Here is a 17,825-nt window from a genome sequence, read left to right on the forward strand (position 1 = left end):
CTTCATTTTCACATTAAGTCAGAGTCCATAGAAGTCAAAGCTGTTTGGAAAGACACTAATCCTGACCTAAAAAAAATATGGCCGCCTTGAATATTAAACTTACTGTTAGCCAGTAAACCGTTTATTTCAACTTTAGACATTTTGTTTTTCCTTTAAATCACTCACAGTGATATATGCCCTACTTTTTGGTAACATTGCTAAGTTTTAAAAGTAACTACAAATGAATACATTCTGGTGACTGGTAGCCTTGTCATTGAATATATAAAGTGAGCCTCAATGGTTTATAAACTTGGAGCTGAAACACGTTTAAGATTAATCAAAAATAAAAAGGGATGAAAACAAGTTAATCAGCATTACATAACTATTTAAAAATGCTACTATTAAGAGTGTCACCACAGTGCAGCACATGTAGTGTACAAACTTTTTTAAATGAATGTTTGCAAGGTGTAAAAGAAAGTAGAGCGAAGCATTATCTGGTATTAATAGCAGCATGTTCACAGACCATATCACCCCATCTAGTTTTGTACAGTGAAACTGGACCACCATTAAATTTGCTGTGAACAAAAAGATCTTTATTCATTGGATCTGCATGATTGGTTGAACGATGCAGTCCAAGAGAGATTTCTCACTGAACCTCAAAATCTAATGTGGCTTCCTTTGATATTTTACACATCCAGTTATCTACTCTGGGGCTGAAAGTGTTGTAAAGTAAAAAAAAAAAGAAAAAGAAATGAGCAACTGTATTTTACACTTGGAACATGTTTACATTTATTTTGACATTCCCAAAAAGTTTGGTTTTCCTAGATAGGTGAAACAGCAACCAGCACATTTTTCTGGTTCGCTGTTGTCTGCTATTCTTTTCAAATATAATTACAGGGTTCCTACACAGTTTGGAAAAGTATCAGATTTCATTAAATATTTTCCAGGGCTGGATAAGTATTGGCGTAAGAGTGGGAAATATTTGTATTTCCAGACTTTATTGCCTATTTAATTCCCTGTCAAACCATCTAGATGCTGTATTGACTTGTCCTCTCTTCATTCCTTTCTTCCCTACTCCATCCATCCCCCTATCCTTCATCCTTCTGAATCTTTGTTTAAATATTTTCTTTTTCAGTCTTAACTTCAATCCATCCTTCGTTCTTTCCTCAAGTCCCTGTGCTCCAGTCTTTCCATTATTTCTTAATTCCCTTGAATATTTCTGTGTTTAAATCCTGACCACTGTAAAAACAACAAAATCTAGAATGGCCATTTGTATTTGACAATTATAAACAAACACTGTACTACCTTGCAAATAATTAGCCTCAAAAAGTCTAACACCAGCTGTAATTTCATCACTGTTTGAGAAATGTTGACTTTTTTTTTGTTAACGAGCTCCAATCTTCTAGGGTCTAGAATAGGATCTACAGTACCTCTAACTATGGACTGTATGGTTATCTAGAACACAATACAAAATATTAGGCTACTTGACCAAACTTAACAGTCCAGTTCACTTGTTGCCTTGATTCAACATGAAATCGTTAAACTTACAGTGACTAAATTACATGAGTCTCATCATTTTTCCACATGTGAAAATAAAATTCTCACTTTTATATACACTAGTTTCTGATTTATTAAAGTTAGTGTTAAAATGTTGGTTCCATTTGTATTAAGATCAGTTTTTGACAACTGTTTTGACCCTTATTGCAATAGTTACAGAACACTAGAAGATGACACTAATAATTTGATTTAATTCTATTTAAAAATATATAATTTACTATTCAACATTGAATGCTCATATAATGACTAAATCATTCAGTCTTAGTCGTTTTTCACCATTTAAGGACTAGAAAAAAAATCATTTGAAGTTTTCAGCTATATAATTACAGGTGCGGTGAAATATAGGCCTGATGATGACCAAGTATAGGAACTTACAGCATGTCACAATAATGGTTTATCAAAAGAAGACCCCTTTCACTTTTTCCACTTCAGCATAGCCTACTTTATTTCTGCTCCTCCTCTTCATCCTCCTCCCTGCATGTCCTCGGTACCCCTCGGTTGTCTGCTCTCTTGAAGAGGGTTCAGGGAAGTGTTGAGGGGGCGGATTGACTTAATTTTCTTCACATCTCGCTTAGCCAATAACTGTTGTGCACATCTCAGCTGGCAGACATTTAAAAGGGAGACAGTCCGGCGCTGAAGCAATTTGTATTAAACCCCCACGTTGGCCCCCGTCTATGGAGCGCGTTGTCTCCCGGTTATCCAGAGTGCCATCAGAGTCCAGTCGACCGCTGTAGGTGCAAGAAAGGCTCACAGGATCGCATCATCAATCTTGACGAATTTGGAGAATCGCCTAGGTATGCCACTATCGCCTACCTCTACTATTTAGATTAGTAGACGTTTGCTGAATACTTGGACTGATAACGGGTCAGGGTTTTACATTTAGGTTGGGTAATTCAACAGACATTTATGTGTGAGAAGATTATTCTTACGCACTTTCAAACACAAAAAGTTCTATCCGTGCGTATTTACGCTGCGTAAAAACCTTGAGGTTTGTGCGGAACTCTCCCAAAGATGAAAACGTAATTATTATTTTTGTTTTTTTTTAATCCTCTCTAGGGATGGCCGTCTCCGCGCACACTGTATGCAGTATGGTTTTCATCATCGGACTGCTGTCATCTCCCGCGGATTCAAAAAGAAACCGAGCCTCGCAAGGGGCCATTCCTCATCCTGACAAAAATAACCCAAACGAATCGGAGCAGCAACCGCAGCCGCCACAGTCGGGATCCAGGTCCCGCCAGAGGCCGGGCTCAACCTCACCAGCCGACGAGGTGCTGGAGTCCAGCCAGGAGGCTCTGCATGTGACGGAGCGCCAGTATTTGAAACGGGACTGGTGCAAAACGCAGCCTCTCAAGCAGACGATCCACGAGGAGGGCTGCGTCAGCCGCACCATCATCAACCGCTTCTGCTACGGACAGTGCAACTCCTTCTACATCCCCAGGCACATCCGCAGGGAGGAGGGTGCCTTCCAGTCCTGCTCGTTTTGCAAACCAAAGCGGTTCACCACCATGACTTTTACCCTGAACTGTCCGGACCAGCAGCCTCCCACCAAGAAGAAGCGCATCCAGCGCGTCAAGCAGTGCCGCTGCATCTCCATAGACCTGGACTGAACATGCTGCAGTAATCCAGCAGACGGTGTTGGTAGAGAAAACGAGCGCCTGTCTCCAACTGGAGATGTACACGGACGTTTTGTAATATTCTCCTCTTGCACAACCAAAAAAGAAAGAAAGAAAGAAAAAAAAACCTGACACGCAACATTGAGCAGAGATGTTTTACTCCTTGTTAGTTAAAAAAAAAACAACAAAAAAAAACACTGCACGGAAACGCTAACTCCAAACGGGCACAGTTTACTTTTATTTTTTTCCTGCGCACGGCTTCCTTATGAGACAGGACTCCAAAAATCATGTTGCAACTTTCAAATCACTGTTTTCTCCTCAAACCAATCCTGTATTTAACGCATAGTGTTTGTAGAACTGGATGTATCCACTGTGTGGAGTTTGATGAATGGATCTTTGTAATGACAATGTGATATATTATTTTTTTTTATTTCGACATTTCAAGAATCTTTTGAGGTTAACCTAACTGATTTCTGTGAATTTCGAAGCTTTACTGGTAAAATATTTCATTTTTATGTCTGGAGTCTATTTAAAAAGTCTTCAAAGTAAAGCAGACTCATTTTTATAAAAAAGAAAACAAAAACAAAAATAGTATTTGCTTAGTATCGAGACTAAATAGTTTTAAATGTAGATGTAAAGTCGTTTTGATTTAACCAGTTTGTTTATTCCGTTTGATTAAATTATCTATTAAAACTAAATAAACAAATACTGTTCTAGCTTGCATATTATTTGTAACTCATTGTAATTCTTGCAACTGACAATCAGTTTTGGTATTTTAACTATGCACGTTTCCAGTGGCTTCAAGCAGATGATGCAAAGTTATTTTTCTAAAATGCAACTTTGTCACTTTTATGAAAGTTACTGGTTTAAATTAGCTTTCTGCACCAAAAAGTATGTTATTCAATTTTACAAGTGAAGATTGCATTTGTACATTTTAAAAAGCTTAAATTTAACAAACTGTATTTTTAATTGGTTCATGCAATCAAAACAAAAGTTTAGTTCTACAAAGCATCCACAATTTCTTTTGAGTTATTTGTCTAAATCTGCTAACCACACAAACTTTAGGATTTTTATTGTCAAATTCAACACTAGGATCATGTTATTTACAGTTTTTTATTTATTTGAGATGATTTGTGCTTTGATGCAACATTGAGCTTCTAAAATATTGCAACATTTTCCACAAATCTGTCCAATTCTTTAACCACTTTGTGTTAATTTTTACATCTTGGGCATCTTCTGCATTTAGATACCATCTTATTGATGTGTGAATTATAAATATGTTACTCATTTCCTTGACAGATGAGTAACAAAGAATGCATTCCTTTGAAAAATTAATTATGCATATGCTGATATTGTATTTGCAATATGCTGTGCTGTCCTCAAAGGATCCAAAACTAAAACAGAAGCAAAGAAAATTTTTTTAATGTACTGTATTAAGACCTCATACAAATAGGTTTGTGCTTCAAAAACATAGTTGTGAAAAAAAAGAAATCTTCTTGTTCAAATGATTTTTTAAAATTTTATTTCAGATTCCAAGGAGCCATTTTAAATGTCAAAAACAATGCTCTACTGCCAGACTTTATTCTGACTCACAATCAATTTATTTGACTGCTCAGCAGTTTTAAGAATGACCAAACCTTTCTAACAAATCAAAGTATGACATCTACACAGTACAGGCCTTTAAAATTCAACAATTAGTACACACCCATACCCAAACTGTTTCACTTGGCATTATAAGTATATCTTTGAAATTTAAAACAATTCTATAAAATGGCGACATACCTACATAAGGAACTCCTGACGACAAATTGATATAGCATCTGCTAATTTATATTTTCCTGGCCTCTTGAAGAAACGTGAAAATGTTAAAGGCTTTAGATTCCCCATACAAATAAAAGACACCTGTAAAAGAAAGTACGGAGGGTAAACAGGGAATCCTATTAATGGAAGTCCGTCTGAGGTATTACAGCTCATGTTCCGTCTCCAAAACACAATCCGAGCAGCACAAAGCTAAGCATAGAAGGCAGCTCAGTTTACTTTCTTTTTTCAAATATGCACAACTTACAAGTAGCATCCATGTGAAAATATATATTTTTTCTAATTTGTCAAGAAACGTTTAACTCAAAGTTACAATGAGAAGACAAACTGCAAAAAGTAATAAATCTGATGTTTTCTTTTGTTTTACATGAAATAATGGTTTTTCTTTACATAAATAAACTTTGCTTTACGGACAAAAGGTTACATGATATCTGTACATACAACTAATTTTTAATACTCAATTTTTAAAATATAACTTCTATACTAACATGACTTCATAATGGCATTAAATTTATAATCCTATGTTTTTGCATAGTAACAGAGGTGCAAAAGAAAGGAGTGCAAGCAGGCTGAACAAAATGCACACAGGCATCATAGCAGAGGGTGGTGCTACAGCGTACAGCTACTGCAAGCGGGAAAGTGCGTAAAACTGTGCAGAGCACAGTGAAATATAGATTTATTTCTTTTTTTATGTCACAAGTGAGCGTAGAGCCAGGTGACGTTGAGTTCTTCTAGTGGTTTAATGGATTTGTGTTGTTTTAGGAGGCCAAAGCTCTGCGCCAGACTCGCTGCCAGCTGTTGTTCGCCTCTGGCCATCACCCGGTGGAGCTCAGTCTGGTGCAATGCAACACACAACAAAAGCAAACCGTTTGTGCGCAACTTCTACACGGCAATCTGTGCGCCCAAAAAATGTAGATCGTTCATCGTATTGCTCAAAAATATGCACGGTCCCTGCAGATCGTACAATATGACGCGCTGGCAAAAGTTTTTTTTTCTTTTTTTTAATGAGGCGGAGTGAAGCAAAGACATTACATACTGCAAAAGACGCTGCTAACTTCCTGCTCTGAGAATGAAAGATCTGTTTTGTCAACAGGGATTTTCCTCTAAGAAGACAAGAGACAGGAAGCAGCATGTGTTCCTACAACACCGCCAGGGGCTTAAAAACTGTGAATTTGTCAGAGCATTTTCAGTTTCTCCTGTAAGCTGTCAGGTGAAATTTAGAAAAGTGACAATCCCCAGCTTCTGTAGATCCAGGAGGAAGCTTGTGGAGCTTGCTGAGAATCCCAGTGAACCCCAGAGACCTACCCCAAGCTGGGCAATCAGAGGTCGTGGCATGCCGGATGAATGAGGTCAACCTTTGGCTTCCAAGAGTCCCATCACTTCACCGGTGCTGCCTGTGGATACCCACTGCAGGAGTTGAGCAAAAAAAAAGAAAAGAAAAAAAAAGCTCAACATGGAGGTAGGAAGGCGTGTAAAGGATGGGGTGGAGGGTCCTGTTAGATACAACAGTAAATCTGCTCAGGTTTTATTGTGTTATTGTGAGGCAGGTGGTAAAGGTAAAATGGGTGGGGCCTGCACGCTTCCTCACTGCAATCTTTCTTCTTCTGTCTTTGCCACTCATCATTTCCTTCAGGTGGACGGCACGTTGGCTTCCTTCTGCCGTAACCTCTCTTTCTGTTGGCAACAACAACATAAAGATTAAGCGTATTGATTTCAGTGTTGACCTAAGAGTGAGGCAGCTTTTAGGGAACTCCATTACTGAGGGTGAATAAATATTACTTCTTACCAGACTGTTGGCATTAATCTTTTTGGTTTCCACTCTTTTTTCTGCTGTGATTTTCTTGATGTTTTCTTGAGCTTCCTTCAGCCTGCGTAAAAACAAACACACAAATGCAATGATTATAAATTCTTAGTTCGATTAAAACAGGACATATGGAAGAGAAGCCTGTCATTAAGATCTTTGGAAAACAATGTTTCCCCTTAACTTTTTCACAATTGGAAAACTTCTATGTGTTTTACTTTCATTTTGTTTGTGACAAACATTAAGTGGACCATAACTGTGAACTGGAAGGAAAAGGTAAAATGTTTTTCACAATGCTTTATAAATAAACATCTAAAATACTTGTCTAAATGTAAAATCTACATCTAAAATACTTGTCACGCATATCCAGCGATTCCAAGTCTTTTTTTGCAAAGTAGCTTAATCCTTGAACAAGCCGCCGAACACAATATTTTGTACTTTGACTAGGTCATTTGTCATGAATCTGTGTAAACCCACTGGATTCTCTGAACTACATCAAGTGTTATACCAGTACAGAGCATTTACCATAAAAGTAGAACATTTAGTTCACTAAACAACAATAAATCTGGGTTCCAAAGCTCAGTAAGACATACAAGTGACCTACTTGCACTTTCAAAAAGTACTACAAACGTGATGCGTACATTAGTATATCGTCAGTTGACAAAGAATCATTATTAATCTATGAAGTCCTGAAATTCTTAAGGAAATTCAGAGTTCAGTTTATGTACATTTGTTGGAAAAAAAATATAAGTAAATATTGACGTTCATTACTTCACTCTGTATTGAAAGAAAAACTATTTTTGATTTTAAACCATATTGTGATAATTATCGAAAGCGTTCAACAAAGAAAGAAAACATTTTTTTCATGTCGCCCAGCAGCTCTACATTAAAATTGTTACAGCAACACAATTGGAAAAGGTTTAACCAGTGTGAATACCTTTGCAACACAATGCGGGTAAATGCCCGAGGACTAAGCCTGCGTTACAGATCCTGTTCTGTGTTTGCGGTCAGTGAAAGCCTGTTTAAGTGAGAAGCTGTTGAGAATGACAGAGATAATGAGGAAGCCTTTAAAAAACCCTTGGTTTTTTATGACTGTGCAAACAGTATTTAAAATAAAGTTAATTGTCCATAAGCACATTCAGCTGTAAGTAATGTGATACATGATAGCAAATAAGATGGAGCACATGGATCCATGATAGGGGGGAGTGGCAATGAAAATCTCCTTGATGTCACTGAGAACGAGGAGGATTCAACATGATGCCTTTAACCACAGCCTGAAAGTCTGTTTGGACAGTGTTTATTCTCTGCTTCCCTTTAAAAGCTGCCAGTTGTCTCTGCTCACAAGGGTCTGTGAGCCTTCGGGCTAGAGGCCCAGGATCGTCACCATGTTCATCAGTCCCTCCCTCGATGCGCAGCTTTTTTGAAGGCCACGGGCCAGTAAAGCCAGGCGGCAGCCAGGAGGGTCTCCCGTCTGTCCGTGGAATGCCCCCTCCTCACCTCCAACCCCCAAAATGACGCCTCGGGTCAGAGGAGAGATCATAAATTTAGACCCTGGTCCTCAAGAAAGAGGACTAAGGCTTCAGTTACTCCCATCTGCCTCCTCTTTGATGGCTTCCCTCTATGCTTTAATTGCAATCGCTTTGTGCTAATTTGAGATGAGCTGAAGATCTACGATGGCAGGTGCAATAAATTACAGATGCATCAGTGCATATCACCACTCACATTCTAAGAAATACCTGAGTAATTTCAATTCGATATTTTAGAGGAGAGAAATTTTTTAAATCTGTCAATTCGTATGATCTTTCAGAGAAAAATTCCTGCACCGCTTGCTCTCCCAGCCACGCATTTTTACCACACAGGAAATGAGTGGTAAAAAAAAAAAAAAAAATCAAACTCACCTCTCCTTGGAGATGGTTTTGCTTTGTCGTATCCAGGAGTTCTTGAAGTCGTTGCAGAACTCGTACCAGAGCATGAAGATGAAATTTGGGGTGACTTCTTTGTCACCAGCCTTTGGCTTTATACCAAAATAATTCACCACGTGCTGGAAACTGCAGGAGGAAACAAAACAGAGGTTTGATCTCTGATGAACTCTGTGGTAAGCACCCCATGATTTCCCAACAATAAATGGAACAGTGACTGGTAATGGATGACTTTACATTGGTCAAAACAAACAAAACAAAAATTGATCAGCAAATTTGCAATGACCAACACAACCATATTGTGCTAAATGCAACACTCTTTGGTGTGGAGGTTGTTACCGAGAGAAAAAAAGATCTTTGCTTCAGGTGTTTCAAAATAAAGTTAGAGAAAGCAGAAAAAGTGTTAAAAGCTTCTAAAACGGAAAGCTTTTTTTTTTTTTTATCAAAGTTTTCTTTAGCTGTTTATTCACAACAGGAAATTAAGCTTCAGTATACAAGAGGAAAATGACTGTATATCAGCCATTTTATACAGTCATTGATACCAATTTTTTACATTGTGTCTATTTGAGAAGTCAGATAGGATTTGTGGTGGAACATTCTGGATTGGGAAACATTGGCAGATTTCAGAAATATTACAATTAAGGTATTACTCCAACTTCAGAAATTTGTAAGAAGTTAAGCATGCTAATTGCTTATAAAATACGCTAAAGACAGCTTAAAATGTTGACGTTTTAAAATAATATGTTTTTGTTGCTGCAGAGCTGTGTGATATTGACTCCACTCACTCACACACATACTGTATCTCATAAAAAATTAATACCAATTTTTTTTTTTATGAAAAAATGCTTTGATTTTTTTTTATGCTTGAGGGAAAGCTTTTCCCCCCATTATGTTGGAATGAAGCATGACTACATTTACGTGTGTGAGCTTAAATCTGTCGTGTCATGAGTAGAGGAGGTGCTAGAGATTAACCCGAGTCGATACAATATTGGTATAAGATCTGATACTGACGTCATTCTTGGATCAGGTCTAAGATCCAGATGTATCCTGCATTGCTGGAGGTCATATTTTGACTGATTTCGTCTAGGAGTTTTGGCAATACATCAAGAAATGTTTCAAATGTACATTTATTTTAGATTCAACAGATTATTTATAGCTCAGACACATGGCCAGACACCCAGAGTCTGTCAAAGGGGTTAGTATGAGCTAAAACCAGATTTTCCAGATCAGAGCTTTGAAAGAGTAGATACTACTGTAAGCACAACAAGAAGTCATGAATGTTTTGTTTTTTTAAAAAAGGGAAAAAAACACAGGGGAAAAGAGATTGAAAGAGTATGTCTACCCTGCCAAGACCACAAATGAGTGATAGGAAAGGTAGCTCTATTATTGCATTGGCCGCCGCTGCCTTCAGGGAGTAAGTTGTTAGAGAAGAACCACAGAAGGTAAACACATAAAAGCAAAATCAATGCAATGCTTTAAAAGCATACCAACTGCCAGGCAATAATTTGAGTGAGACAGAGAAGCACAAAAAGGCACAAGACCAATAGGCTCTGCTTCAGATATTAAGCCAAATGTAACTGTATCTGAGGTTCTCACAAGGCCCTCAGCATCACATGAGGCACAGAAAGTTGTGTTCTGTATCAGATTCTCTCTATAGACCAAAACATGAAAGAGATTTTCAAGCTTCGCCTGTCCAGCGGCATGATTAAAGAGGGCAATCATTCAAAGGATGCTTTCTGTCGCTCTGACACTCAGATAGGCCTTGATCTCCAGATGCTAGGTGGCTATTTGAAAAGCTAATCTAATACGGAAATTTCTGCAGGAACCTGCTTTATGTTTTCATTATTTTGTCAGGGCTACGCCGTAAATCATCCTGCGCACAAAGATAGAAGAACGACAGCTCTGAGATATTTGGATTGACCAAACAGATGACCGTCACAGGTAGCTTCGTTGCAGCTGGCCTGCCCTGCCATGACGAACAGGAACTCTTCTTTGTCAGCTCCTCTCCTGACCCTGGGTCATCATGTCAAAGCTTGCACAAATCAAGCTACGAGATTTAGCCATCTGTGCACTCATCAAAACAAACCATAAAACAGATGTAACAAAAAAACAAAAACACAATACAGACGTCTGTTATTTTCAAATGCACACACAAACAAACTAAAAACACCTAGATTTCTATAATCTATTCAATAAAGCCATTGCCGTGAGAGAGTTTAATGCAGCGTCCAATGCCAGCATTCCTCACTGACAGCTATAAAAAAAAAAAAAAGAACCACTTCAGAACTCAGAGCAGTTGTGAGAATCAGGGGAAAATTTAAACAGGGAAATCTTTGCGTTCCTTTTGTTTCCTTGGTAAAACGGATTACTCAAGTAAACAGCATGTTTATGGCTGAGTCAGCGCGAGTGCGGATCAGAGGCCAGCTTCATCATGTAACCCCATAGCGGAGCATAACACACCAGCTTGCTCCAACCAAAACCGTAGCTGTACAGTGACTGCAGAGGTGGCACCGGGGCCAAATGAAATTGAGCGTGATGGTGGAGAAGGAAACTTAATGAGACAGAACTGAGCAGGGGGAAAAAAAACAGAAAACATCAGTGGAGGCCCAAATACAAAGCAGACAAATTAGGTCTGCATGCTGAGATAAAGGCCAACTAATGATCAAGCAGGAAATTTACTTGGTATAGATTTAATTCTCAGTAAGTGTAAAAAGCTTAGGGCAGATTAGTTTGAAGTATTTAGGTATTTTATGCTTTTCTGTACAGTTCCTACTTGTTTAAGGAAGGTAACATAGTGAATTGCAAAAATATTCATACATCAATACAATTTATTGAGATTCAATGTGACAAACCTGCATTGGCAACCAACTACCTCTATACTGAGAAGTATGAAGACCTTTGCGAGATACAGTATATAATCTAGTGCAACAATCAACGTAAAGAACAAAGAAGTAAACATTTTCAAATATGATCTTATGCAGATGTATAATGTAGATATTGTCTTAGACATAGACAATTAATTTCACTCCTGAGAAGAAGATTCTTATTGTTCAATGTTTTAGAAACTAACAACGTTTATAACCTTTTAACAGAAAAGAGAACAGAGACAATGTACTATTCCCTTTTTCCTTTTAAAAGCAATAGTCTAAATCATTTATCATCTTATAATTTAAAAAGCTAATTATATTTTTAAGTTAACCAAGTTATTTTCTTGTCAAATAATCTTTCTTTGAAACGTGACGCCAACATAAAAACCCAGACGTTAAACATAATTACCAGGCATAAGATTTCTTGCTGGTCTTGTGTCATATTCTACTTTTCTGAAACTGAGTTTAGCTGCAGGTCAGAGTCTTCAAACTAAATAATAAACAGTTCACATATATTGGTGTCAAAACCTTTAATTTTCCCTTTAACTAATTCAAATTAGTTAAAAATTTATTTAAATGCATATTTAAATACATCATTGCATATATAAAGATATATTTAAATGTAAATGTAGATTTTCTCACATAAATCTACATTTATTTATTTTTTTTTACAAGAAAGCTGGCAGTAATGTTAAATCATCATAAGACAAACTTATTCTGTAATGATTTCAACAGTGGAATTCTTCATTGTTTTCGTTATAAAATCATCATTATATGTTTATTACATTTTAAAACATTTCATAATTCTAATATAAAATTTACGTTAGTGAAAGTATCACTAGAAAATACAGTCTCTCTGTGGCCTAAGCAGGGAAAGTAAACACATCTAACATGCAAGTCTAGTTACAAACAAATAAGGGTACTTTATAATCGCTACTGCATTATTAAGTTATTTTATGTTTAAATAAATTAATGTTCAAATTATATTAAATTATGTTTATTTATGAAGACAATTCACATGGAGGAAAAAACAAAAAAACTGATGTTAGTAGTTGACATAATCGCCTGCATCATGATGGGTTTACTGACATTCTCAAATTATTAGGGTTCTAGGAAAATTAAGCTTAATACTATATAATTGCAACATGTACAACTGTATGCAGATTCTGGTTTACTAAGCTACAACAATTACTTTCTCAAACCTACTACTAACTTCTCCCGCCGTCGCATCCAGCTCGGATCATCAAGTTGAGCCTATTGCATCTGTTTGCTCTAAAAGACCTGTTCTCCATTTCATTCGGCTGTAATTTTGTCATGGCCATAGTTTGTTCGAGAATCGCTCATCCAGCGCAGATGTGAGAGCCCACCCAGGGCCCGGAGTGCCCACTGACGGTCATATTCATCAGAAAGCGTGTCACTTTTATGAGGTGGCTCTGTGGGAACCTAAGCAAGACAGACTCCTGCCTCCCTCTTGTTCTACCAGTGAGCCAGCCCCCCCAGCCCTCTTTTTAGATTAAATTAAAGGAAAACTTCATTAAAAGCAAAGGTGCTCTCAGCTGTGGGGGCCTTTTGATCAATCTTCCCTTCTAAGTTCAACACTTTCATTACAGTGGTGTCACTCATGCACACGCATGGACACGCGCACGCACACACACACACGCACACACACGCACGCACACGTGCACACACACACACACACACACACACACACACACACACACACACACACACACACACACACACACACACACACACACACACACACACACACCCTAGTCCAGTTCAGGACAGAAATATCACTTCAGCGTGAGGGAGGGATGAAGAGGCTGAGAGGTGCAGCCATCCCTCACTGACCATCCTGGCTCATAACACCAACAAAAAGCAGAGCAGTTCAAAGATTCCCAACGCAGTCAAATTTTTTTCTTGGTAGGATTCATTTTCTCATATCCAGTGTCTTTTACCCTCATCTGTATGTGTTCTCCTGATTTATTTTGAAAGCTGGAGGGTTAGAAAAGCAAACAAACCTGCTCTCTATCCAAACAATGCCAAAATAATCCATTTGCTTTGTTTGTCTGCTCCACCATCTTTTTCCAATATGAAATCTTCCAGAGAGGATCTTGCTCAGACAGCGAGCTCGGCGGCTGCCAGCGTGACTTAAGCCCATAAATCTATATGTTTTGCGGGAAGACTTCTTGGGAGCCTTCTGGGTAAGACACGGCAGATAAGAACGACAGGAACTGCGGGGGAGGAAGGTTGGGGCATCCAGGCTTTTGTGGAAGATCACTGGTGCTTTTCTCAGACATGAGGTGTGCGTGTTTTTTATGTATTTGTTTTAGCTTTGCAGTAAATTTTAACAAACCTTTCGGTATACACGTGTATACCGAAAGAACAGTGAAGCACAGCAGCCCACTGATCCGGTGCCTTTCCAGGTAACTTTATTCAGGCAGATAAATACGAAGAAGCTCTTTTAACTTTCTAGAAACTGTTATCAGCTCCTGACAATATCAGTTAAACAGATTTAAACATTTGTGTTAACAGATAGCAGCTATGTTTAGAACAAAGTGGTGCTATGCCCCGTTTCAAATACACTCTCTGTAGCTGGTTGTAACATGATAAAGCTATATTAAACTATATTACATAATGCCCCAAAATCAGTTAGTCGCATAAATCAGAGTTCTTTTCCACCCCACTGAGAAGTCTTTGTCACAAATAGACACAATCAAAAAAACTCCATGTTTTCAATTTGACTATTTTTTTTGTTTTATGAGGATCAACTGTACTGTTTGCCCTTCAGCACTCTGTGGTTTCCATTAATAAATATCCAGTGAAAAGTGACTTTGACCAAGCTGTGAGCTTATATCAAAACATCAAGATTTATTTTTTTTATTTCCTGAAAAGTTGCGTTTTTGGCGATGGCTGGTTTGGATGCATGTATAAGAAAAGCACATTTTACATTTAGTTTTCTATATAATTCTCAGGAATTAAATTTTTTTTTTAATCAATCACACAGAATTTTACTTTAAAGATTATGAAAAGAGTCTGTGTGAATGAATAATTAACACAGTCAAGAATTAAATATATAAATTAAGCTAATGTCTATTGTCTAATAATAATAATAATAATACTAAAAAAAACCAAAGACAACAATTCTACTCTGTCGCCGTACATAATCTGAAATAAATCTCAAAATACTTTCTCTGAACAAATCAATAGTAGTTAGATAAGAAAAGTGTGACTTCAAAGTCTTAGAACTACTTGTACATGTCAGCTGCTTTCAGCTCCCAACCAGTTCAGAGGCCGAAACAGTTTTTGCTTAGGAAAGGGGGCATGAGGAAACATCGAGGCGTGGGTCAAAACCAAGAGTCTGCCATTGTCAGTATTGTTTCTTTCTAAACAAACAGTCGTTGGTACAGAGTTTTCCCTCTCAGCCAAGGCAAGAGATGGGAGTGTGGGAACCGGACATCTTCAGAAATCCAGACAGTCCGATTTTGGACCACAGTGAGGCCCTCAATCTTTTCCTTAGTGAATGTTGTATTCCTGAAAGCAGATGTGCCCAAGTGATTCTCAGAGTTTGAATGCATCTTCCTCTTTTTTCCCCTCTTTGGTAAAACTCACCATGAATACTTAAAACTGTGCCATAAAACACGATTGGCTCCTGAGAGACAAACAGTCAATAAATATTAGACTTTAACCAGTTTGAATAAAAATAAAAAAAACTTTACTTTTGTCTTTTCTCATCATAAAACTTCTCATTAATGTACAGAGGTTGGGCAGATGTGTAACCTCTGGTTTGTTGGGTTTCTTTTGAGTAATTTTATCAAGAGATATTTGGTAGATGTTAGTTTTAGAATTAATACATTTATTTCTTCATTATAATGCTGACAGATCTCATTTGTTCTTGTAACCTTGAATAGTGTTTTAGGTTTGGTTGTCATTTCCTCTTTTACCTCTGATAAAGATCGATAGATGGAAAAGTGAAGATTTTTTTGGGTGTGGTTTATGACCTTGATAACATTATATTGTGCTTCTTCCCTACCTTTTCTGAGCGCCATTGAGCCGGTCCTCTTCAGCAGAATGCTCCTTTTGAGCTGCAACATATGAACAAATAAATAAATAAAATAACAGGACTGATCATAAAACAGGATGAGACTGAGTCAATGACTCCTTTATCTGCCATCTATAGTGTTATCGCTAAGGCTTAAGGTGGCACAGGCTAAGTTAACATGCTACCCCACTGATTATTAAGCACGTTGTAAAGTTTGACATGGCTCTACATGTTGACATTCAGATGTGTGAGTGTGTGACGCCTGGGCTTTGGAGGTGGGGAGCTGCGGTCTGTTTGTTGGGCTTTTTTTGTGTGCATTTGTGTACATGTGTTGGCATATAACTGCATGTTGTAGCTGAAGCAGAGAAGCTTGGGAACCGAAGGCTCTTGTGGACTCCTGCCATGTAAAAGTGTCTAAATGCAAGGCAGATGTGTGCGGCGGGCCAGGCTGAGGTGCAAGAATTTATCTAGGGCCAAAGAGTGCCTGTGATCTCAGATTTATTGCATTTTTCCAGATTCATCCTTTTTACAATGATGGGGGACCTTTTCTACTTGAAGATTTAAGAGGGGGAAGTCTCCAAAAAATTGTTCAAAGGCAGGTTTGGGGGTCTTCTGGGAGTAGGTGAGCTAAAGCCTGCGATCAACAACCCCTTTTATTTTTAGTCCTTTTTTACATGTATGTTGGGTAAAACCTAATGATGGGAGGGGGGTGGTCATGTCTGGAATAAAAGGAGGAGGGGGAAGAAGAGAGGGGCCGTGACCAATGGTGTTAGTCTCAGTGGGGGTCAGGCTGGCGCCTGAGCTACCCCTCTGGTGTGACTGCAGAGGTGGCACAGGAGCCGAGAAACCGAGGAAAAGAAAGCGGCCCGGAGAGGGGATGTGTGAAGCTTCTCTTCCTCCGCTCCACGTGTTAACATGAAACCACTAGTCGCTAACTAGAAAGTTATGAGACAAGCATGCTGAGAAGGACAATAAATTAGGGCTTTAAAACTCTGACACACTTTTCTTAACCGCTGCTTAAACCAGCAGCCAGATAACAAGATGAGAAGCAGTCTGAAAGAAAAAGAAAACTACAAAATCTCATTCTTTCTATCTTATTTTACGTCTGTTAGAAAAATAGTTACTCTTAAAATCTAAGAAAAAATCAATGTACTGGAACATATATTGTCAGCAAATTCATAGCTACTGTGGCATGCAATATATTCATACCAAGTAATTTTTTGCTAATCTTTTTTTTAATACACAAACTCCTTGTTGGAATTTTATTAACATTCAATAACATAAGAACAGTTCACACTTAGGAAAGAAACTGATACATTTTTTTTCTTCTTTTTGCTTCTAAAACATCAGAAAAGTGAGGTGTGCATTTATACTCAACTCTAATACCTCAACTAAAAAACACATACAGTCCACATTAGTTAAACAATTTCATGGAATCCCCAAGACAGGTATAATTTTGTGATAAAGTTGTAATGATATGTTAGATTATACTATATTCCAAGCACTGCTCGCACTAGACAGGTGCCACAAACAGGAAAATGGCACACATGGTAATAAGACTTGTTGAGGCAACGTCCAGTATGAAGTTTAATATTTATTTATTAATTTTATGCGCAGGAAAAATGTAATTCTGCACATCAAGACTTCATCTTATAAAAACATCTCCATTAGTTCCTGCTCAATTTCTGCTGAGGGTTTATGCAAACTTTCATGCTTGCTGTAATATGTCATATCATGTGCAGGACACATGTATGTAAGCGGGACTTTCTGAGTCTTTAGCCTGGATAAGTAACTTAGTTTTAATGATGAGTCAGAGTTTAACAGCCTCAGCTGCTCTTTGATGTGAATGCTGCTGACTTGTTTTTTGCCCTCGTCATGGAATCATTGCAAACACCGATAATTTATACCTTCCCCCTCAGGGAATGAGCTCAAGGAAACTTGTTTATGAAAAACAAGTTTCCTTGTATTTTACTGTACTTGTATTTTTTTTTACAAGTTTTCCATTCAAAAATAATTTTTTAGGATGTTTGGGGAAAAAAACAATCAATTACAGCCAAGACTTGATTTAAAAGCTTCCAAATATTAGGCATGTCATGTTAGGAAAAGACTTTAGCTTGTATACAAAAGGTAAACGTTAACCTGTATAATAGGTCATGGAGGTAATTGGTTTTTCAATAAATGTCAGAAATGATGTACAAGAAATTGTGAAAATCTGCTCTAAGGAAA

General features: G+C 37.8%; 2 protein-coding genes across 7 annotated transcripts in view; one reads left to right on the forward strand and one right to left on the reverse strand.

Moving 5' to 3' along the window:
* The first annotated feature begins 1,640 nt into the window (after positions 1-1,640).
* grem1b (gremlin 1b) lies at positions 1,641-3,699 on the forward strand. Its single transcript, XM_008399422.3, has 2 exons — positions 1,641-2,330; positions 2,593-3,699. Exon 2 carries the CDS (start codon positions 2,595-2,597, stop codon positions 3,141-3,143), a length of 549 nt encoding a protein of 182 aa, XP_008397644.1. The 5' UTR covers positions 1,641-2,330; positions 2,593-2,594; the 3' UTR covers positions 3,144-3,699.
* Positions 3,700-5,222: 1,523 nt separating this feature from the next.
* LOC103458527 (formin) overlaps positions 5,223-17,825 on the reverse strand; it is a 66,219-nt gene continuing 53,616 nt past the window's right edge. For 4 of the 6 annotated variants that reach the window (XM_008399416.3, XM_017302554.2, XM_008399420.3 and 1 more), the window contains 4 exons: positions 15,591-15,642; positions 8,667-8,816; positions 6,754-6,835; positions 6,480-6,641 (listed from right to left, as the gene is read on the reverse strand). In XM_008399416.3, the coding sequence (XP_008397638.1) occupies positions 6,597-6,641; positions 6,754-6,835; positions 8,667-8,816; positions 15,591-15,642 (329 nt within the window). In that variant the 3' untranslated portion in view covers positions 6,480-6,596. The other 2 variants (XM_008399419.3, XM_008399418.3) reach the window with 2 other exon arrangements.

This window comes from Poecilia reticulata, chromosome 22 (assembly GCF_904066995.2).
Source record: "Poecilia reticulata chromosome 22, P_reticulata-male-v2, whole genome shotgun sequence".
In the NCBI taxonomy this organism is placed as follows: domain Eukaryota; kingdom Metazoa; phylum Chordata; class Actinopteri; order Cyprinodontiformes; family Poeciliidae; genus Poecilia; species Poecilia reticulata.

What these genes read in the sequence shown, in the direction of transcription:
- grem1b (XM_008399422.3), top strand. Translation starts at nt 2,595, where the DNA reads ATGGCCGTCTCCGCGCACACTGTATGCAGTATGGTTTTCATCATCGGA.